The sequence below is a fragment of the Chelonia mydas genome, chromosome 5, assembly GCF_015237465.2.
Source record: "Chelonia mydas isolate rCheMyd1 chromosome 5, rCheMyd1.pri.v2, whole genome shotgun sequence".
NCBI lineage: Eukaryota > Metazoa > Chordata > Testudines > Cheloniidae > Chelonia > Chelonia mydas.
Genome location: NC_051245.2, coordinates 45,259,407 through 45,283,283, shown reverse-complemented (window position 1 = coordinate 45,283,283; position 23,877 = coordinate 45,259,407). Strand labels below are relative to the sequence as shown.

General features: G+C 42.9%; 1 protein-coding gene across 2 annotated transcripts in view; it reads left to right on the top strand.

Moving 5' to 3' along the window:
• PDE8B (phosphodiesterase 8B) overlaps positions 1-23,877 on the top strand; it is a 169,134-nt gene that overhangs the window by 138,180 nt on the left and 7,077 nt on the right. For both annotated transcript variants that reach the window (XM_043547005.1, XM_043547004.1), the window contains exons 12-19: positions 5,226-5,303; positions 6,342-6,418; positions 7,167-7,331; positions 8,380-8,425; positions 8,865-9,000; positions 12,075-12,273; positions 13,438-13,655; positions 14,329-14,464. In XM_043547005.1, the coding sequence (XP_043402940.1) occupies positions 5,226-5,303; positions 6,342-6,418; positions 7,167-7,331; positions 8,380-8,425; positions 8,865-9,000; positions 12,075-12,273; positions 13,438-13,655; positions 14,329-14,464 (1,055 nt within the window). The remainder of the gene's footprint in view (positions 1-5,225; positions 5,304-6,341; positions 6,419-7,166; positions 7,332-8,379; positions 8,426-8,864; positions 9,001-12,074; positions 12,274-13,437; positions 13,656-14,328; positions 14,465-23,877) is intronic.

Genomic DNA, 23,877 nt, shown 5'->3' with positions numbered 1-23,877 from the left:
TGTATAACGGTACTAAAACCTCCTTATCTCTACTGAAAATATGTCGCCTAATGCATCCCAAGACCACATTAGCATTTTTCACGGCCATATCACATTGGCGGCTCATAGTCATCCTGTGATCAACCAATACTCCAAGGTCCTTCTCCTCCTCCATTACTTCTAATTGATGCGTCCCTAGCTTATAACTAAAATTCTTGTTATTAATCCCTAAATGCATGACCTTACACTTCTCACTATTAAATTTCATCTTATTACTATTACTCCAGTTTACAAAGTCATCCAGATCTTCCTGTATGATATCCCTGTCTCTCTCTAAATTGGCAATACTTCTCAGCTTTATCATCCGCAAACTTTATTAGCACACTCCCACTTTTTGTGCCAAGGTCAGTAATGAAAAGATTAAATAAGATTAGTCCCAAAACCAATCCCTGAGGAACTCCACTGGTAACCTCCCTCCAGCCTGACAGTTCACCTTTCAGTATGACCCGCTGTAGACTCCCGGTTAACCAATTCCATATCCACCTTTCAATTTTCATATTGATCCCCATCTTTTCCAATTTAACTAATAATTCCCCATGTGGCACAGTATCAAATACCTTACTGAAATCTAGGGTAAATTAGATCTGCTGCGTTTCCTTTGTCTAAAAAAATCTGTTACTTTCTCAAAGAAGGAGATCAGGTTGGTTTGACACGATCTACCTTTTTGTAAAATCATGTTGTATTTTGTCCCATTTACCATTGACCTCAATGTCCTTAACTACTTATTCCTTCAAAAATTTTTCCAAGACCTTGCATACTACAGATGTCAAACTAACAGGCCTGTAGTTACCCGGATCACTTTTTTTCCCTTTCCTAAAAATAGGAACTGTGCTAGCAATTCTCCAATCATACGGTACAACCCCTGAGTTTACAGATTCATTAAAAATTCTTGCTAATGGGCTTGCAATTTCATGTGCCAATTCCTTTAATATTCTTGGATGAAGATTATCTGGGCCCCCCGATTTAGTCCCATTAAGCTGTTCGAGTTTCGCTTCTACCTCAGATATGGTAATATCTATCTCCATATCCTCATTCCCATTTGTCATGCTACCATTATCCCCAAGATCCTCATTAGCCTTATTAAAGACTGAGGCAAAGTATTTGTTTAGATATTGGGCCATGCCTAGATTATCCTTAACCTCCACTCCATCTCAGTGTTTAGCGGTCCCACTTCTTCTTTCTTTGTTTTCTTCTTATTTATATGGCTATAGAACCTTTTACTATTGGTTTTAATTCCCTTTGCAAGGTCCAACTCTACTTGACTTTTAGCCAGTCTCACTTTATCCCTACATGTCCTGACCTCAATAAGGTAGCTTTCCTTGCTGATCCCTCCCATCTTCTACTCCCTGTATGCTTTCTGCTTTTTCTTAATTACCTCTCTGAGATGCTTGCTCATCCAGCTTGGTCTACAACTCCTGCCTATGAATTTTTTCCCCTTTCTTGAGATGCAGGCTTCCAATAGCTTCTGCATCTTTGACTTAAAGTAATCCCAGGCCGCCTCTGCCTTTAGATCCATAAGTTGTTCAGTCCAATCCACTTCCCTAACTAATTTCCTTAATTTTTGAAAGTCAGCCCTTTTGAAATCAAAAACCCTAGTCGCAGATTTATTTTTGTGAATCCTTCCATTCTGTTTGAACTGAATTAGCTCATGCTCACTTGAACCAAGGTTGTCCCCTACAAACATTTCTTCTATGAGGTCCTCACTACTCACCAAAACCAAACCTAAAATGGCATCCCCTCTAGTCAGTTCAGCAACTACTTGATGAAGGAATCCATCAGCTATCGCATCGAGGAAAATCTGAGCCCTATTATTATTACTAGCACTCATCCTCCAGTCTATATCTGGGAAGTTAAAGTCTCTCATGATAACACAGTTTCCATTAGTATTTACTTCATTAAAAACATTAAAGAGAGCTCTATGCATATCCAAATTAGATCCCGGCGGTCTATAGCACACCCCAAGCACTATCACAGGGGAGGCTCTAGTAGTTTTCTTCCCCCATGTGATTTTTGCCCAGATGGACTCTGTCTTATCCATTCCATCACTTCTTATTTCTTTACATTCTACCTCATCATTGATATACAGTGCCACTCCACCACCTTTACCTTTATTTCTGTCTTTCCTAAACAGCACGTACCCTTCAATACCGGTAGTCCAGTCATGACTACTATTCCACCATGTTTCTGTTATCCCTATAATATCTGGTTTCACTTCCTGCACCAGTAGCTGTAGTTCCTCCATTTTGTTACCAAGGCTCCTCGCATTGGTGTACAAACATCTTAATTTTTGCTGTTTGGCCTCGCTCACATTCTGTACCCAATTAGGCACGGTCATTCTACAGCCAGTATGACCTATTAGACTGGTATCCACACTGCCCTTCCTCCTTATGTCCATTCTCCTACCCATGGCTGTATCCTTTCTTACTTTGTTTTCTTCCCTCTCAATGCTAAAATCCAGCGTGGAGATTACCTGGACATCTCCCAACCATCTCCCCCAAATTCCTAGTTTAAAGCTCTCTTAATCAGTTGTGCCAGCCTCCATCCTAGAAGTCAATTTCCTTCCCTACTCAGATGAAGTCCATCCCGAGAGAACTGTCCTCTGTTCATGAACGCCTCCCAGTGGCCATACATCCCAAAGCCCTCCTTACACCACTGCCTATGCCATCTGTTGATAGTCATAATCTTGTCACACCTTTGTTGCCCTTCTCTAGGAACAGGCAGAATCCCATTAAAGATCACCTGAGCCTCGATTTCCTTAAGCGTCTTCCCCAACCTAGCATAGTCTCCCTTGATACGTTCCAGCGAGAATCTACCGGTATCATTTGTTCCCACATGAAGGATAATTAGGGGATTCTTTCCCGCTCCCTTTAGGATCCTTTTCAACCTCAGGTCTACATCCCGTATCTTAGCACCTCGAAGACAGCACACCCTTCTATTCTCTGGATCAGCTCTGGTTACAGGCCTGTCTATTCTTCTCAGTAAGGAGTCCCCGATCACGTAGACCTGCCTTTTCCTGGTGACTGTGCTATTCTCCAGTCTATCCCCTGTTCCCTCTGGCTGCAAGTTCTTTCTATTCCTAGTCTCCCTTGTAATCCTCTTTAACCCATCCTGTATCTTCCTGGGACTCGTATTTGGTGTAGTCTCCATTGATTCTTCCCCTTTTGCTAAAGGACTAGCTGCTCTTCTCTTCTTCCTCGTCCTTCCACCTTTAGTGACCACCTGCTGAGCCCCTTCTTCATTTTCCAACTCTGCAAACCGATTTTTGAGCTCTATTTCTCCTTCACTAATGCGTCTTTTCCTCTGCCTGGTTCTCTTAGTCACATGTTTCCACTGTCCACTTTCCTTACCCAGCAGTCTCCCCTCAGAATTCTTCAGTCCTGCTTCTATCTGCAAGTCTGAACTTTTCCCTTCAGCTGCCTCATGTCTTTGCTCCATAATCCACTCAACCCCCTTCTAAACTCAACCAGACTTTCTACCTGCATCTCCAATCCTCGGATCTTGTCCTCCGTCAGCTCTATTAGACGGCATTTCATGCAGACAAAACTCTTACCAGGTAGCCCCTCCAGGATCATGTACATACCGCAGCTTCCACATCCAGTCATCTTCATTGTGTCTTCCCCTACATGGGTCATTCCCACTGCTGCCTCTGTATCTGTCATGGCCTTCTCACCTAAGTCCTGTTAGTCTGGGAAACACAAACCACACCAAAACACCACAACCCACAGCAAAAACAAACCCCAAACAAGCACCACAATACAAACTCCCCTTACAAACTCCCACTGAAACTCCCCTGTTTACAGCTCTGTTTGCTGGCTCCTGTGCCGCTGCAGCTGTCTGAGAGGTTCTCCTGTTGGTATAGGTAATCCACCTCCCGAGAGCAGTAGCTAGGTCAATGAAACAATGCTTTTATCAACCTCGTGCTCTCTATACCGGGGTGAGGTCATCTTAACTGTCACTCCGGGATGTAGATTTTTCACACCTCTGAGGGACATAGTTGGGTCGATCTAACTTTTTAGTGCCACTGAATCACAGCATCTAAAGAGTATTCCTAAAACAAACTTTTGATCAATTTTAGTCACTTTAAAATATTTACTATATTTATAGTTTACATTACTTTAAATTCTAAGACATTTTAGTAAAATCATATACCATTAAGCTTCAAACCAATAGTACTGTGTACATTATATTATATATCTTCATACTATTGTATGTTCACATTAAGTGCATACCTCCAGCATCACATGAAGTTAATAAATATCAATTTAATGATGGTCCTAATCCTTTAAATTATGATTATCCCTTCTGAACAGTTCTCTGTGATCTGTGAGTAACTGACACTTTAGATACTACAATGATGGGCATTTTAGAAATATGTATAGATAGATGGAAATTATTTTACAATGTAAGGTAAACTGTGGCTATGTATCTGAAAAAAAAATCTAGAAGTTTACCAGGTTACCCTTTTGAGATTATCATGAAGCGTGTAACATGCATCTGTTTTATCTGACTATTTCCTGGTCTGATAGATGGGATTTTTTCTCTTGTCAATGTCAGGAATGGTGGTTTGGTTTGTAGCTAATTGCTTGTTTTTAATCACTGTAACTCTTTTTTAATATAAATACTCAACAAAATAAAAAAATGTCCGGCTCAGTTCCGTGTGGAGAGGCAGGACAGTCTTCTGGTTAAAGAACAGGACTGGGAGTCAGGAGACCAAGTAGTTTGTCTTTCATGTGCAGCAAATTCCTGGGTGATCTTGGCCAAGTTACTAAGGGCCAGATTTCAAAGGTATTTAGGCACCTAAAGAAGCAGATCGACACCTAGTGGGGTTTTCAAAACTGCATAAGAACCTAACTCCAATTGATTTCAATGGGTATTAGTTGACATGGGCCAGATTTTTAACAGTATTTAAACCGAACTCCCACTGATTTCAATTATTTTAAAAACCTAGCCCGTGGGCAATTTTGAAAATCCCAGTAGGCAACTTTAGGTGCCTAAATATCTTTTAAAAATCTGGCCTTGATCTGTCTCTGCCTCCATTTATCTGTATAATAGAGCTAGCAATATCTCCCTACCTCACAGGGGGCTGTGAACATAACGAGCTTTGGGATTTTAAGATGGAAGGGGCGGTAGAAGAGCAGTGTATTTATTATTGTTGTCATTTTAAAGTTTTCATTTTATATTTCTAGAATCCCACTCCTTCAGATGCAAGAACAGGAGGAAAGAATCAATTGATGTCAAATCAATAACCTCTCGAAGCAGCGATGGTAAGAAAATAGAAATCCAAAAAGAATACAGTTAGAAATACAGAAAGCAAGTGACCTGAGCAATCAAAATACAGAGTTAAACAGGACAGCAGTAGCATTCTTCTGAGCTACTGATGGAGAGACGCACAAGAGACCTTTGACATTTCTTCCAACGTTTTTTGTTATCCATTTATGTTGAATTATGAGGTACTTCCCAAAACAGCAGAAGACACTAACTTTTCAGTATGATGCATGATCATGTACAGCCTGCATGAAGGTGAGGTGTGGCTGTGCCCAGGGGTAGGAGGGTTCTGGAAGAATGCATTTATGGAGTGCCAGCTCTGCCCCCTTTGAAAGGATGGAGCTTGTGCTCCTCCTATGCTTGTTCAGCTTCACAGGCCGATGCAGGAGGGGGTGGGGCCTTCAGCCCACAGGGGCCTTGTACTGCTACTGGCTAAGACTCACTCCTTATCCCATTTGTGGCTGGCCACTGTGATGGGATGTGAGCATGGTGATGCTAGAGGCTTCTTTCACCATTTCTGCTCATTTGCATGCACTCCCAAGCAATCATAGTTTGCAGAGATCTAAGAACCTGGTTTTGGTCCGGCAGAATCTCAGGGTTCAGAGTGTGAAACAAATAAAAGGAGAGTTGAAAGAAAAGCTAGACTGAATTAAGGCTATTTTAATTCTGAAGGAGAGTGTCGATACAGGGATTTAATGTGGTTTTAACTAATCCATTTAAAATTTACAGCTTCAGTTAATTCAGATTAATTTTCCTGAGTATTCCCATGTAGACAAGCCCCTAATAGGCACCAGTATACTCAACTGAATCAGCTGCAGTGGTGGTGCTAGTGACTGCTAATAGCTTCCTGCTGGACCCTCGTGTGCAGGGGATTAAGCAACTTCGAACCCCTTTGCTAGCTAAGGGCATATTTTGTTAGGTCATTCCCAATGACAGTCTCTATGTGCCAGTGACTCATAGGGCTCTTTCATTGAAATGCGTGTTCTGTGTTACGTGCAGTGTCAAAATCTAAATCTGTATGTTTTATGCAATGGCAGCGCCAAGCTTACAGAATCGTCGGTATTCATCAATGGCAAGAATCCACTCAATGACAATAGAAGCACCCATCACAAAGGTAAAAAAATGTTATCACTGACTGCTATTGTATGCCACAAACTCAGGATTTGGTACTATCTTTGCAGAAAAATATGTGGGTGTATTTACAACAAAGGGACTGTAGAAATTGTGCATCTCAGTTTTATTTACTCTGTTACAAATATCCTCTTTGGGTCTCTCCTTCTAAATCATAGCCATAGAATAGAATATCTGTGTGGCCCCTGCTTTCTCTTCCTTTTATATTGAGAGCCATTTAGAAAATCATAGCTTTGCCTCCACAATCACAATGTTTGAGTTCTGGCCTGGATTCTTTGTCTGGAGACCTGTATAGTCCCATAGTTTATCGGGTCTCAGTAGTCTTGTGGCATTGCCACCCATTAGCCTACCTATAAAATACCTTGGGCCCAGACACACAACTTCTAATAAGGATGCCTAGGTTAGGCATTCACACCTCTCTCTTCACTCAGGCTCCTGGTCCCCACAGCTCCTCAGTAGGTTTCTCCTCACCTAATCTGCTGTTTAAAGCACCAAAATAATAGAATGTAAGGGGAGGGAATTCAAATTCAGAAAATCTAGACTCTGGTTGTTTATATAACACACTTAGTATTTGGGGTGACCATAGGACTTCTACAAAGTGTGAAATAACACAGTATACTGACTGCTGTCACTGTAAATGTCGTGGGGATTAAGATTTTGTAATAATATGAAAGGAACAATGTTTTTTCTTTGAAGCAATCTGGTTTCACTCTTCCCTCCAACCCCCTCAGGTTATTAACATCATCAATACTGCCCAGGAGAACAGCCCTGTCACGGTAGCAGAGGCTTTGGACAGAGTTTTGGAAATTTTACGGACAACAGAACTTTACTCCCCTCAGCTAGGTACCAAAGATGAAGATCCTCACACAAGTAATCTTGTTGGAGGTCTGATGACTGTGAGTAGGAAAAGAAAATTTAAACAAACATCAACTAACTGATCTGACACAGTGGGTATCTTTCTTCCACCACTGGGGCAAGAGAATCCCTGCATCCACCTGACTGAGGGTTCGTCAGCTATAGTGCCTGTACCTTCAGGGGGAACAGGGACTACAATTCAGCTTTACCGACTTGCCTTGCATTTAGGCCACACCAGTGAAGTTGACCTGAGAGGCACCAGTAAGCATGAAGATTGTTACTATTGCTGTTTTTCAGTCAGGTGGCTTGGAAACACTGCTACTCTTTTATGTGAATAATTCTTTAGTTCCATTGGAAACTACATATATTGATAACCTAATCGGTAGTATCCCAAGTTCCTGAAAGCTTTTAAGAAAAAGTTACCCGATCACTGCACTGCAATTGAACTGAAGAATTATTATACACCTGATGCAGTCAGTGACTATACAAAAGTTGTAAAACTGAACTTTGACCTGCTAAGGAGCCTTTTACCATGTCCAGACTGCCCTACACACCAAACCTGCATTGGATTTTCATAGTGGAATATCTCAAACCCTCTTCCTACAGATGCTGGTCTGGAGCCCCAGAATGGGTCGCTTGTGGAAACAGCATAACTGAAATGCAAAACAAGTGAAATTTGTGAATTTCAATTAAAAACATCATGCAACCATCAGTGAAAGGGGATGAGAGGAGGCCAATACATTGTTGATCAAATAAATACCCTTTCTGGAGACCTCTTACCTGTGGTATTCAATAGTCCGAGTGTCCCTGCTTTTAGACCTGTGTCATTAAAAAGGAAATCTTGCAATAGCAGTTACCACTTTTATCAAACTTTTCAACTCCAAGAAAGTGGAGTTGGAGCTTCTAAGTCCCTTGCTAGTTACTTCTACCTCTGTACTGGAAGACTGAAAACAAGCATGCTGCTTGAGGCACTCCCTAAAACATGACCAATATTTTAGGTAGCCAGGGCTAGTTCCTATGGGGAAATGGTGTAAAGCATTCTTTATACTTGATAATGGTTTCCTACAACTTATAGAATCTTTATTTCAGGATGGCTTGAGAAGACTGTCAGGAAATGAGTATGTATTTTCTAAGAGTAAGTTTCCATGTTAAACTTTCTTTGCCTGTGTTGTGTTTCATTGGCCACAAACATTGATTTAGAATTCCAAGCTAGTTTGCAGTTTGATTATTTGTCTTTGGAAGTGGTTTTCCCAGTAATCTGAGAGCAAGTGTTTGAGCAAGTGTCAGTCTGGTTCAAGTAGTCAACATCATGTATCTGAGAAATGTAGAAACCAGACTGGAAAAGAATTAAAATGAAAAATGTTAATTAAACAAATATGACCATAAAAAGTCATCATTTGATTTGTTTGCTCTTCTTGATTTATGTCTAAACTTGTATAAAAGATACAGTACCTGAAGATATTTCTAAACTTGGTGTCTTCAGAAGGAATTAATTTCTAATAAGGATCCTGCAAATGAAATAAAAAAGTTTTAAAATCCATAATTAATTTCATTCCAAAATTTTCTTTTGACAGACATGAACCAAAGCCATAGTCACCTTTCAGTGCCAATTACCATCAACGATGTACCACCTTGTATTGCACAGTTACTTGATAATGAAGAAAGCTGGGACTTTAATATTTTTGAATTGGAGGCTGTTACAAATAAAAGGTATGTGACTGCTTTCTGTACATACCCATAAATGAATCTATCAAGTGAGCTATGGCACAAAGGAACCCTGTGTGTTTCACTATGTATTTTGCCATAGCTCTTTCAGAGAGACCCTCCCTTGTTGTGTGTGTTGTCACTGTACTACTTTGCAAACAGGTCAGTATGCTGTTTTCAGAAATCAAGTGCAGCTGGCCAGAAAGAGTCAGTGTCCATGCTAAGTGTATACCCACCTCACCCTGTCAGTCTCTTCTTCATCTCAACACCCATAGGCCTACAGGATTCTTTCCTCATCAATTGATCTTGTCTCCTACCTGCTCCAACTCCCTCTCCAAACAGACATTCTGTTCGAAATACTCTGCTGCCTTTACCTTCTAGATGCCCCCACAGAATCCTTTTTTCCCAGTTGCTCCACAAGGGATGTTGAGGTGTATTTTGTATCTGAAAGCTGCTCATGGTCATGCAGGAAACAGCAAACCCCCATTAGAGGAGGTGCTGGGACAGGTCTGTGTTGGGGGTTTAAAAAAAATAGGTGGAGGGGAGCAAATAGTACTAGGCCCAATAGATTTTAAGGCCAGAGGGAACTATTGGATCATCTAGTCTGTATAATACAGACCGTACAGTTTTACCCAGCTAGCCCTCAACTGAGCCTAGGGTGACCAGATGTCCCAATTTTTATAGGGACAGTCCTGATTTTTGAGTCTTTTTCTTATATAGGCTCCTATTACCCCCCAACCCCATCCCGATTTTTCACACTTGCTGTCTGGTCACCCTAACTGAACCGAATTGTGTTTCACTCAAGGATGCCTTCCAGAAAGGCATGTTATATTAACTTGGATGGAATAAATGGGCCCAGAGAATAAAAGGTGTTAACATGACCCCGACACTGTACAATACTAAACAGTTAAACATAGCTCAGGTTTCAAGGTCAGAGCCTCAGCCTGCTTAGTCCCATGTGAGTGTTAAACACCATTAAACAGCTTTTTAACCTTTCATTATAGAAAAAGAAGGAAAAAACTGTTAGAGCATTTCAAATGTAAATTATTATGCAGGTCTTTCATTTTAACACATCCCTGATTCCCATTCCCTGAGCTGTACAGAGTTTTTAGAAGGAAACACATCCCCCATCTGGCAGTGTCTTAGGTGGTGTTAAAGATGATAATAACTGTCTTTTTCTGGGAGAAAAGGAGAAAGTTAGTGGAAACGAGCTGCTGTTGTAGTCTGATCCTGTTTCCTAGAAGATAAAACGAGACAAACACACATAAGAGGGAAAAGAACAGCATAGAAAGAAAATGTAGCTTCTATCTCTGGTGCTGACTGTCACTTGCAGCATTGCTGCTGGGGAATCGCACATGGTCTTATCAGCCACTGGCAAACTGGTAGCGGTGTTGGGCTGTTTAGAACATTGCTTTTAGCTGCCTCTCTGGTCACAGGCTTACAGCAGTGTCGCAAAATATACAGTCTTGGCCAGCTAAGCCAGACTCTCTTATTAAGCAGAAGGCAAAAGGAGAGGGATAGGAAAGAAGAAAAAAGGTGAGAAGAAAAAAGACACCATGGGGGGGGGGGTGTAGGGGGTGGGGACAGGAATCAAAGTCTCACACCCCAAATGCTGTTCAGGATCTAGCCACTGGGTCGTTAGATCCTGAACAGCATGTCCTTGGCTCCTTCTCTCTGGCTTGGGCTGGGCTGATCAGGTCATTTCTCAAGATCAGGATGACAAAGGCCCTGTGGTGTCACCATAGGTCTCGGGAGATAGTGAGGGTGCCAGCCCTGATGGTGAAGCTCCTGCCTTCCTGTACTTCTGCCTCCAAGACAGCCAGCTATTTGTATTTTAAGGACCCCAAAAGGAAGTGATGGGTGAAATAGCCTTTGTCCACCAGTTCGGCCTGATTTCTAACACCATGTTTGGTCCATTGGTTTCCGGTTCCACACTTCTCTTGTTCACGAGACATAATTCAGCAGAGTCCTTGAGTTATATCAGTCTGTCTCCTTTTCATTCCTTTTCTCATCAACGTTTATTGTTATAAACTATTGTGACATTCTGTAAAATTTTATCCACATTCCCACAGTTAGGCTCATGCTTTGGGTAGGTAGGTGAGGCCCCAGTTATTACAATAGGCATACAGTCTTGATTTGAAAACATTAAGAGATGAAGAATCCACTATTTCCCTTGGTAGTTTGTTCCAGTGGTTAATCAACCTCACTGTGAAAAGTGTGTGCTTTATTTCTAATTTGTGTTTGCCAGACTTTAATATCTCATAATTGGTTCCTGCTATGCCTTTATCCACTAGATTAAAGAGACTTATAGTTGGTCCTGCATCAATACAGTAATTCAGAAGCTGAGCAGTGTATGGAATTCCCATGCTTCTCTCCCCAAAAGTCCTGTCCTCCCAAAGCAGGCACAATTTATGCATTGGATATCTCATCAGTGTGGGCCATCGTCTCTATAGGGAAGGAGTGGCTTTAGGCTCCAAGCTATTCAGAGCGATGTTGATAAACAATATTGCCACCCTCAGGCATTTTAAAACCATGAGTCAGATTCCCAAAAATAATGAGATTTAAAAAAAAAAACACCCAATAGCAGGGTTCTTTTTATTTGCCACTGGGTTTTGAGCTGTTAGGATATACTTGGGTCATGTTTTCAAGTTTTTTTTTCCAAAGACCATAAGGAGTAGACTTTATAATATATATATTAAATGAAAGCTGAGGTTGTCACATAATCAGAGGACACCAGGGGCTGGAGTTTTAAGAAAAACACCAAATACCTTGAGTCTCCCAATAAAATCGTAAGAGTTGGCAACACTGTTTGCTCTGTGATGCTTTTCATAGCAGATTAAATTAAGTCTGAAAGCGTGGCAGAATGGGTAGTAAACTAACTGCTGGTGGACCAGAGCCTTAAAGAATCATCATCATGTGATAAACTAAATGGTGTCTATTTACACTTGTTTTTTAAAAAATGGAAGGTGCCAAACAGGAGACATAATGCACAATAGAAATTGTTAATTTGTTTGCACACATGTGTGTTTTTTCTACTTTGCTACATTTCAATGATCCTTGTCTCCTTACTTGTTTTCCAGGCCATTAGTTTATTTGGGTTTAAAAGTTTTTGCCCGGTTTGGGGTCTGTGAATTTTTAAGCTGTTCAGAAGCAACACTACGAGCCTGGTTCCAAGTGATTGAAGCCAACTACCACTCCACCAACTCGTACCACAACTCCACACATGCAGCAGATGTTTTACACGCTACTGCGTTCTTTCTCGGAAAGGAGAGAGTTAAGGTAGAACTTCCATTGTGAATTCTTTACTTTGACCCTTGAATAAACACACTTTAGGACTAATCAGATTATTTGTTCATTAACAGATGTGTCCATGACAGCCTCTTGTTACAAATAACATATTTGTTACTTGACAGTCACACAATAGAGCTGGGCATCTTTGCAACCAGTAGATAATGCTCCTAACTTCCTATGTCTGCTCTAGCCTTTGCACCTGCAGTCTTTGCTGAGACAAGTAATTTCTCTGAAGTCCATAGGACTATTAACGTGAGTAAGGAAATTAAACAAATAGCCGTTGCAGGATCACACCCTTCATTACTGTGCAATGCAGGAATGCTGAAACCTCTTTTCCCTTTTGTAATCTCTTGAAAATTTTGCTGGGGGTGTGTGAAGAGATATACGCGATAAACCTAGGTGAATACAGAGAGAATACTGATCAGGAGTGGTAATGGCATTATTTTTTCTCCAGGGTTATTTTAGGAAATTGAATGCTATAAGGCTTCTAGTTAGAATGACCTTGCCCATCCCTTGCTTCTAGAAACATTTCTTTATTCACAGAAATGTAGCTGAAGCAATTATAAAACAATCTGTGTTTACCCTTTGAAAAATGGCATCTTCAGCCATTTTTCTAGCAAAAGGAGAAAGTTAGTATTTGGTTATCTGGTTTCCTTACCCCAAAATATGTTGTAGTCATATGGTCAAAATCAACTGTAAGACAGATGCAGAAATTAAAATTTTAAATGAGATTTCTACATCTCAATTTACTTAAGTCAATGGCAGAAATATATTTAATTCTTTGATGAAAATTGTAGAACATGAGTATTTTGGTCTGTACACAGTGCTTTGCAAAACACAAAATAGAAATCCTGCTGCATGGTGCTTACCATTGCAGACACACACTACGTGGCACAACAGCTCCAACAGAAGAAGGTGCAGAGAGATCACTGGGATGAAGACACAATAAGAAAGCTTCATAGAAGAAGTGGTTTTGAGACGGAGAAAGGTTACTCTTGGCATTCAGTGAGTGGGAAGCTCACGCATGGAGAGAAGGCCTCTGTTCTGAAGAGCTTACATTTGAACTCCGATATTTACCTAGTGATGTTTTAAAGATTGAATTGTGATTACTTACTACGTGATGAATAATGGTAGTTTTATTCTTTCTTGCAGGGAAACCTTGACCATTTAGATGAGGTGGCTGCATTAATAGCTGCCACAGTTCATGACGTGGATCACCCAGGACGGACCAACTCTTTCCTGTGCAATGCAGGAAGTGAATTAGCTGTACTTTATAATGATACTGCTGTATTGGAAAGCCACCATACAGCATTGGCATTCCAGCTCACAGCTAAAGACAACAAATGCAACATTTTCAAGAATATTGATAGGTTAGCTTGCTGTGTTTATTTTATTCCTTTTGGACACTGAAGGTGCCACTTTTGCTTAATATAGAAAATTCGCACAAAAGCCTTTATCACTTCTAGAACTATACAATAGACCATTTTAAAAAAAAATTCTTTCTTCCCCATGTCAGCATTCCAAATGATACGTTTGGAAATGTAAAGATGTTTCATATTATTTTGTGGAATATGGTTTTACTTAAAAAACCAATTGACTCGAACTCCAGGTGAACGGGAGGGGTTGCGGAAGTATATTGTTACTATCCCTGGAATACTGAATTCTGTGTATTGATTACTCTAGCATGTGAACCTAACTTTCATTATTTAAAAAGATTTCTATGAGTGCCCTGGTGACTTCTTGTTCCTGCTTATTTCAGACAGATCCTTTACCACATCCCTTTTGAGGTTATGGCATCTTACGAGTGACTTGTAATTGTACTGATGTAGTTTTAAGTTATGTAAAATGGCCACAGGCCACTAAAACCCCTGCTGACATGAATGCAACTACAGTGACTGTTCTGAGTTGCTTTCAAGTTAGTCCATTTTATGTTCGATTTCTGTCTCAAAATGCTTTTTGTGAATGTTGTGAGGAGATCAGGAGAAACACAGTTAACTCTGGCAATGGCCTGCATGAGTAAATTGTTTCATTTTTCTCTTTTAGGAACCATTATCGGACATTGCGCCAGGCTATTATTGACATGGTTTTGGCAACAGAGATGACAAAGCACTTTGAGCATGTGAACAAGTTTGTGAACAGCATCAACAAGCCGATGGCATCTGAGGAAAGCAACTCAAATGTAAGATAAATCAGCTTGCTGTTCTGAAGGACTTTGATCTGTTTAAGCATCAAGCAAACATTTAAATGTTGTTTTCATGTACTTATATTTATTTGCACTGTGGCAATGCCCAAATGCCACAATCAAGATCCTGACAAATGTAAGGGGACTGTTGCCCCCTTACTAACATTCAGTGGGGGTGTTTCAGTTGCTAGCTCCCTGTTCTAAAAAGGGGGAAGGGTTGATGGGGAATCAGGACCCTGAGACTGACAGCCCCCAGGAACAATGGGGAGAGGCCAATGCTCTAGATCAGCCTGAATAACAGGGCGGGCAGGCTAATCAGGGAGTCAGGAGGCCGGGGAGGTTCTGTCCTCTGTGTGAGCTGGAATTGCTTGGGTCAGACAGAATGGGGCCGAGCTAAGGAGAAAGCAGGGGCCCAAGCTAAGCTGGGGAGCAGAGCTGTGCCAGATCCAGAGGGACCAGAAAAGCAGCCCAGAGAGAGCAGACCCTGTCCTGGGAGCTGAGCTGCAGCAACTAGAGCCAGAGGGGCCAGAAAACCAGCCCACGAAGCAGGTCAGTGCTGGGAACAGAGTCACAGAAGCAGCCTGCAGAGCAGACCTGTCCTGGGAGGAGAGCTGCAGCAACCAGAGCCAGAGGGGCCAGAGAAGCAGCCCAGGGAGCTGGAGGCAGAGCAGCAGCTGTGCTGAGGTAGAGTGGACCTGGAGCTAAGACAGTGGAGCTGGAGCTGGGGCTGGAGCAGTCCAGAGCCAGGTGTTGTGAGCAGCTGGGGAGAGCGAGGGGGACCCTGGGCAATGGGCCCAACACAGGGAGATGCCTCAGCCAGGAGGCTCTGCAGGCCAGACTCGAAGGGGGATTGGTAACCCCGACAGGGCGGGGGCAGCACTGGGAAGAAGGGCCCTGCCACCCAGAGCCTGTAGCCACCACCAGAGCGAGTGTCCAACCCACAGCATCCCTGCAGCACAGCCAGGGTCTGAGAAGAAGGCCTGGAACTTACAAGGAACAGACTGTGAACTGCCCTGACATTCCAGAGACACTGTTTGTGATGTTCCCTGCCACAGAGCGGGTTGATGTGTTTCCTTTAACCTTTCCCATTTCCCCTTACTCTTTTTAAAATTAATTGTTGATTAAATAACTTGCATTTGCTTCAAATTGTATGTAATGGTCAGTGGGTCAGAGAAATGCCCAGTGCAGAGAGCATACCCCAGAGTGGGGACACTCTAGCCCCGTCCTAGGTGACCACAGCAGGTTTGGGGGTCGAGCCCCCCAGGAATCCTGGGCCCTGCCTTGTTGGGGTTACGAGGACTCTGCCAGACAGGAGAGTGGAAGGGGAGTCCTCAAGGGCAGGGAGGCCACTGGGTAAAGGAACTGGGAGCAAGGACTCAGATCCTTTCACTAGTCCACTTCACCGGGGTAGTGCAGAAGCCAGGAAAGTTCCCAACAATAGCAGGACTATTCCCCTGCTTACACTATGGTGCTAGATGCAGTACAAACACAGGAAAACATAGTGCCAGGCCCTGGCCCAAAGAGCTTAAATCATTGATGTTGTAGGACATACTTTCATAGAATTATAGAAGATTAGGGTTGGAAGAGGCCTCAGGAGGTCATCTAGTCCAACCCCCAGCTCAAAGCAGGACCAACCCCAACTAAATCATCCCAGCCAAGGCTTTGTCAAGCCGGGCCTTAAAAGCCTCTAAGGATGAAGATTCCACCACCTCCCTAGGTAACCCATTCCAGCGCTACACCACCCTCCTAGTGAAATAGTTTTTCCTAATATCCAACCTAGACATCACCCTTGAGACCGTTGCTCCTTGTTCAGTAATCTGCCACCACTGAGAACAGCCAAGCTCCATCCTCTTTGGAGCCCCCCTTCAGGTAGTTGAAGGCTGCTATCAAATCCCCCCTCATTCTTCTCTTCTGCAGACTAAATAAGCCCAGTTCCCTCAGCCTCTCCTCATAAGTCATGTGCCCCAGTCCCCAAATCATTTTTGTTGCCCTCTGCTGGACTCTTTCCAATTTGTCCACATTCTTTCTGTAGTGGAGGGCTCAAAACTGGATGCAACACTCCATATGTGGCCTAACCAGTGCCGAATAGAGGGCAATAATGACTTCCCTTGATCTGCTGGCAATGCTCCTACTAATGCAGCCCAATATCCCATTAGCCTTCTTGGCAACTGTTGACTCATATCCAGCTTCTTGTCCACTGTAATCCCCAGGTCCTTTTCTGCAGAACTGCCGCTTAGCCAGTCGGTCCCCAGCCTATAGCAGTGCATGGGATTTTTCGGTCCTAAGTGCAGGACTCTGTACTTGTCCTTGTTGAACCTCATCAGATTTCTTTTAGCCCAATCCTCTAATTTGTCTAGGTCACTCTAGACCCTATCGCTACCCTCCAGCATATCTACCTCTCCCCCCAGCTTAGTGTCATCAGTGAACTTGCGGAGGGTGCAATCCATCCCATCATCCAGATCATTAATGAAGATGCTGAACAAAACCTGCCCCAGGACAGACCTCTGGGGCACACCGCTTGGTACCGGCTGCCAACTAGACATCAAGCTAATGATCGCTTCCCATTCAGCCCAACGATCTAGCCAGCTTTCTATCCACCTTATAGTCCATTAATCCAATCTATACTTTTTTAACTTGCTGGCAAGAATACTGTGGGAGACCATATCAAAAGCTTTGCTAAAGTCAAGACATCCACCGCTCTCTCCGTATCCACAGAGCCAGTTATCTCATCATAAAAGGCAATCAGGTTGGTCAGGCATGACTTGCCCTTGGTGAATCCATGTTGACTCTTCCTGATCACCTTTCTCTCTTTCAAGTGCTTCAAAATGGAGTCTTTGAGGACCTGCTCCATGATTTTTCCAGGGACTGAGGTGAGGCTGACTGGTCTGTAGTTCCCCAGATTCTCCTTCTTCCCTTTTTTAAAGATGGCAGTGTATTTGCCTTTTTCCAGTCATCCAGGATCTCCCCCGATCACCATGAGTTTTCAAAGATAATGGCCAATGGCTCTGCAATCACACCAGCCAACTCCCTCAGGAACCTCAGATGCATTAGATCCGGCCCCATGGACTTGTGCATATCCAGCTTTTCTAAATAGTCCTTAACATGTTCTTTGCCCACTGAAGGCTGCTCACCTACTCCCCATGCTGTGCTGCCCAGTGCAGCAGTCTGGGAGCTGACCTTGCCAAGACCGAGGCAAAAAAAGCATCGAGTACTTAAAGCTTTTTCAACATCATCTGTCACTAGATTGCCTCTCCCATTCAGTAAGGGTCCCACACTTTCCCTGGCCGCCTTCTTGTTGCTAACATGCCTGTAGAAACCCTTCTTGTTACCCTTCACATCCCTTGCTAGCTGCAACTCCAATTGTGCTTTGGCCTTCTGATTATACCCCTGCATGCTATAGCAATATTTTTGTACTCCTCACTAGTCATCTGTCCAAGTTTCCACTTCTTGCAAGCTTCCTTTTTGTGTTTAAGCTCACCGAAGATTTCTCTGTTAAGACAAGCTGGTCAACTGCCATATTTGCTATTCTTTCTGCACATCGGGATGGTTTGTTCCTGTGCCCTCAATAAGTCTTCTTTAAAGTACAGCCAATTCTCCTGGACTCTTCCCCCCCATCATATTAGCCTCCCAGGGGATGCTGCCCATCAGTTCCCTGAGGGAGTCAGTCTGCTATTCTGAAGTCCAGGGTTCAAAGTCTTCCTAACTGTATCAACAAAATTTGGGAATATATCCATTTGTGCAAAATTCTACATGCTGAGCAGAATCAGCATTTGTGTGTAGTTATCCAGGTCAGTTTGTGTTTCCAAATGTGGATTTTTACATGAATTAATAAAGGCATCAGCAGACTTTACATGTGCAATTAGAAAAGCTATTGACAATTTGGCCTTAACTATTTTAAAATGAAACCCATTTCTGGAACCTTTAAGAAAGATTGAATAATTCTCACTTTTTTTCTTTTTATCACTCTATTTTATCATTTTGCTGGAGCCCGCACCCCAACCCCCTTCCCTTTTATCATTCTGCCTTTGGTCCCCTCTTTTGTCGCTCCTATTTGTCACCCCGTGCTCCTTAAGCAGCTGTAGTCAGCTTTTTGACAACGTCTCTTGGGATCAGTCTTATGCCCTGTGCTTTTTGACTGAGTGCTCCAGGTCTGGTGCCTCTTATCCCTGTTTGCCTCTCCTCAAAGTCAAATGTTTGGTCTGTGTCCCAGTAATCAACTGCCACAAAGTTCCTCAAAAGAGTCTTGGCCACTAAAAAATAAAAAAATCCACTTAAGCCTCTGCTTAAAGAAAATAAATGTATTAGAAAAATTGAGAAAATGCTATCAAATCAAAGGTAAATGACACAAAAATACATACCTAGGTCTAAGACTCCCCTCACCTTATCTAGGTAAACACCAAATGCTCTGGAAATAAATGCTCGCATCTTTAGGCTTCTGCGCCTCAAACAAGCTCGTATCAAGATTTTTCTGTGTTCATATATGGGTATGTTAATTTACTTCTGGTATTAAATGGCCCCTTTGCCTGCCAGTTATATTCTTTATACCCTTTGAAGGGACAGTTGTGAGAATGCATTAGTATGTTCACTATGAGGTCATGGGATTTTGGACAGTGATTTAATGTCTCTGTGCCCTGAAAATGTGGTATTTTCCAAGATTATTAAACTTTGCCTCGTTTGTTCAGGGAGGCAGTTGTCCTTCTCCTGCCTCTTATTAATTTCAAAGTTCCTTTGTCTTGCAAATAAAATTAGCACCAGCCTTTCCCACATACAGTAGCTTTCTCCCCAGGAAGGCATGGTCAGTTACATGTAGAAAGATCTAGTTTAATTGTTAGACAATATGCAAATCTCTCTTTCAGAGTCTTAAAAATCCCCAGCTGCTCAATAACATGAGTAGATAGCAGATATGATTTTTCCATAGATAGTATCCCATCTGCAGTAAAGACCCTCCCCTAACTGCAGGAGTGTAGCTGACAGAACTGGGGGAGAGGTTTGTGGACCACCATTTTATCGCTGTTTACCACTAATCCTTCCCACTATCCTTTGCCATGTTTATAGGAAGGACAGAAGTCCTTTGTATCTGTAAACTCAAGACGAGAGAGGAGATTACACCTAACCTAGTGTTTCCTGAAGGATAGCACCCACTGCTATACCTAGGCAGTTATGATAACAGTAATCCTTACACTCTTACCTGTATCTAGCTATTTCATATATCTTTAAACAAGGAACATCTGCTTCTTCCATTGTTTCATGGAGGTGTGGTGAATAGCTGGAATGGATTTTTTTCAGTTGAGGAGTGTCATTTTGTAGTAGAATTTGGATGACTGAATGCAATTTGACAAATTAAGACCATTATTACACTTCATGATTAGGAATAAGCCTCTTTGCTTGCCATCTTCAGAGTTGTTGCCTAGCTTGCTAGGCATGGCATGCTGGGGCACGGGCTTTGGCCAGCTTCCCACTTGTAGAAACATGGAAGAAATTCTACAGCCTGCATAGCTTCCTTAGAGATGAACCATAGTTCTGAATGCAGATCTTGAGGCTGCAGCTCTCTGCACCGGCTATTCATTATTAAAGCTGGAATCGTTCTGAAGTCTTTTAGGAGTAGATCCATTTTAAAGTATTTTTTCCCATTTTTAAAGCTTTAATGTTTTCCAACAATTGAGTGCCCCGTCACTTTAGGTGCACAAGTACCACTGACTGTCGTTGTGCTCCTAAATCCCCGAGGTGGTTTTGAAAGTCCCACATTCCTGTAGTAAAGGGATTTAGCACTTACTGATGTGCCACTACATGTTTTTCATACATTCTGCTTCAGTCAGCATTTTTAAGCTATAAAAAGCATTTCCTCTGATTGATTGATTGACTCTCCTTTATTTTACCAGTTTATAGCAGAGACTATTGTAAAATATACAAAGACTTGGGGAGTAATAAAACTGCAACACAGAAAAGAGTGATATTACCGGCTTCCCCCCCCACAGCAGTAGTTTGTTGTAGGTTGTAGGTATTGTTAATGGTGCCTCTTCCTATTTTTGATCTTTAACAACAGTTAGGAGGAAGCATTAATTTGGCGGCTCTTTGCTGGTAAACCTATGCTGAATAAAATTAACCGTTAAATATTGAGATAAGAGTAATGCCCCAAATTGGTAACAGTCACTGCAAAATATTTCCTCATAAACCACACAGACATTAATTTCAGCACTAGTGATAAAAAGTATTTATGTTCAATTTTTGACTGAGTTGAATGTAGTAAGAGAAGGGAGGACATAATTACACAAATATATTACTTTTGTGAGCAGCATTAATGCCATGGTGAGCTCAGTTTTATTGCTCAATAAGGAGCCAATCCACCATAACATGCCTGTGCCCAGAGACGGATTAGGGGTTTGTGGGGCCCTGGGCCAGAGCAAGTGGGGGCTCCTCGCCACCCCTTCCGCCCGCAGTCCTCCTCCAGCGCTTATGCTGGGGAAATGGAGTTGGGCACGGGCTTGCCCTGCTCCGTCTCCCCCCCACCCACCCACCCGCTAGCCCAGCACTCCTGCCAGGGAGCGGAGTCAGGGTGCAGGGGCTTCCCCAATCCCTGGCAGGAATGCCAGGTGGGTGGAGCAGGGCAGGCCCCCTTGCCCTGGCCTCACTCCCCGGCAGGAGCACCGGGCAGGCGGGGTGTGGGGGCGTTCATTTTTCTGGAGGGCCCGCAATTGGCTGCGGCCCAGGGCACAGGCCCCGTTGGCCCAGTGGCTAATCCGTCACTGCCTGTGCCCTTGTAAACTATACACGGCCCAGAAGACTGCTCCATCAGAGGTTTGCCACAAATGTTCCAACCCTGCCACCCACTCTGCAAAGCAGCTGGTAAGGGGTGAACTGCAGAATTGCTTAGGAAGTAGAGAGCTCTTGCAAATGACCTCTTCCTTTCTATTTCACTGATGGTTTTCTGGGCTGTCTCAAAGCTACCCAAGGCATAAAGGAGTAATTCCTACTCTGGGGCTTAAAATCCAGCCCAAAGGCCACACAGGGAAATTACTGTTTGTTTCAAAACTTATAAAAACTAACTGGAGCTGCTGCTCTATCCTCCAAAATGCCGTGGGCAAATCACTTTATATCTCTGTGCCCAAGTTTCCCCATCTATAAAGTGAGGATCAGACCTTCCCTCCTTTCTCAGATGTAGATCTCAAAGAGCTTTATAAGTGCTACATAAGATCTACATATTGTTATAATGTCACCTCTAAAATGCTAATTCCAATCCAGATCACTTTTATGACTGAAAGCTGTTTACTAGCTTCCAGCTATCGGGTGATACCTATGCAATAAGATTGGTAGTCCTTTGTCCACATCACAAACAGCCACCCCCACAATTGCTTTTCTTGGTTGATGAGGAAAGAAAAAGTCAGTGACTCTTTCTTTTGCTGACTTCATAACTAATTCTGAAAACCTCCCAAACTTCTAACGCAGGCTGTAGCTCACGAAAGCTCATGCTCAAATAAACTGGTTAGTCTCTAAGGTGCCACAAGTACTCCTTTTCTTTTTACGAATACAGACTAACACGGCTGTTACTCTGAAACCTATAACTACCTAGTAATACTGCTGTACACAAGAGAAACTTTCTCCTCTCTGCTTTTTGTATTTAACCTGTTGCTGGAACACGTTGCTCACCATAATAGAGGCTCAAACTATATGTGATCCACTCACCACTGCTAGGATTACACTACCTCCTGGGAGTTGTGGAGACTAGCTTGCAAGGTCAACACCCCTTCCCACAGTTGCACACCGTCTCTCCACCTCTGGGTGTGCAGCACCTCTCTTGCATCACGAGTTGCTGCTGCCTCTTCGTGACTTAGCCGTCCGGCCAAGTCATTCTACATGTTTTCTCCTCCCAGGGTACAAAAATCTTCCTTCAGCAGTCCTAGGCAGTCTTTCCATTCACTGCCTTGTAGTGCCACTCCCTCAGTGGCTGGCATGGGAACCCGGGCCTACCATTTATTCTGGGTTTCGGTTCAGGGACCCTCTAACCAGCAGTCAAAGTTTGTTCCTTTCTAGACCTTACTGCCTTTCCCTGAGCCCTGTCCTACCTTCCTCCCCTCATTGGGTTTGCCAGTCCAAGTGTACCTCCCTTCTCCCAGGGAGTGACTGCAGACTTTCCCAGCAGTCCCTTCTAATATCAGCTTCCTGCCTTGATAAATCCAGCCCATCTCATTCCTTCTCGTGCAGGGCATTGCATAGCCACCTGATTCCTCTCAGCTATGGCCTGTTTGATCAATTGTCCCTCCTCTTAGCCTACATTAACCTTTTCCAGGCAAGTGCAGGGTGAACACACTATCACAACCCCAAATAAAAAAAAACAACCAGAGTATCAAAAAAAAAAAAAGTCACCATGACAAAACAGAGTAAAAGAGCTGGTTAAAGACAAGAAGAGATCTTTTAAAAATTGGAAGTCAAATCTTACTGAGGAAAATAGAAAGGAGCATAAACTCTGGCAAGTCAAGTGTAAAAATATAACTAGGCAAGCCAAAAACAAAGTTTTGAAGAGTAACTAGCAAAAGACTAAAATTTTTGTTGTTCGTTTGTAAGTACAACAGAAGCAGGAAGCCTGCCAAACAATCAGTGGGGCCACTGGACAATCGAGCATTCAAGGAAGACAAAGCCATTGCAGAGAAGCTAAATGAAGTCGTTGCATCAGTCTATGCTGCAGAGGATGTAAGGGAGATTCCCACATTTGAACCATTCTTTTTAGGTGACAAATCTGAGGAACTGTCTCAGAATGAGGTGTCAGTAGAGGAGGTTTTGGAACAAATTGATAAATTTAAACAGTTATAAGTCATCAGGAGCAGATGGTATTCACCCAAGAGTTCTGAAGGAACTCAAATGTGAAATTGCAGAACTACTAACTATGTGTAAGACACAGATTTTTGTCACAGATATTTTTAGTAAAAGTCACAGACAGGTCATGAACAATAAAGAAAAATTCACAGAAGCCCATGACCTGTCTGTGACTTTTACTAAAAATATGCATGACAAAATGTCCAGTATTGGGGGTAGCCGTGTTAGTCTGTATCCACAAAAACAGCAGGGAGTCCAGTGGCACCTTAAAGACTAACAGATTTATTTGAGCATAAGCTTTCGTGGGTAAAAAACCCACTTCTTCAGATGCATGGAGTGAAAATTACAGATGCAGGCATTATATACTGACTGACACATGAAGAGAAGGGAGTTACTCACAAGTCAAAATGGGTAGCTCTGGGCCCACACCACCTGTTGGGGCTCAGAGCTCCAAGGTCCCCTGTGGCTCGGAGCTGCAGGACCACAACGGCTGGGAGCCAAGCGGGGGGGGGGACGGGACATGACACCCCCACAGCTCCCAGTCACCACAGGCTGAAGTCACAGAGGTCTCGAAGTCACGGATTCCATGACTTCCGCACCCT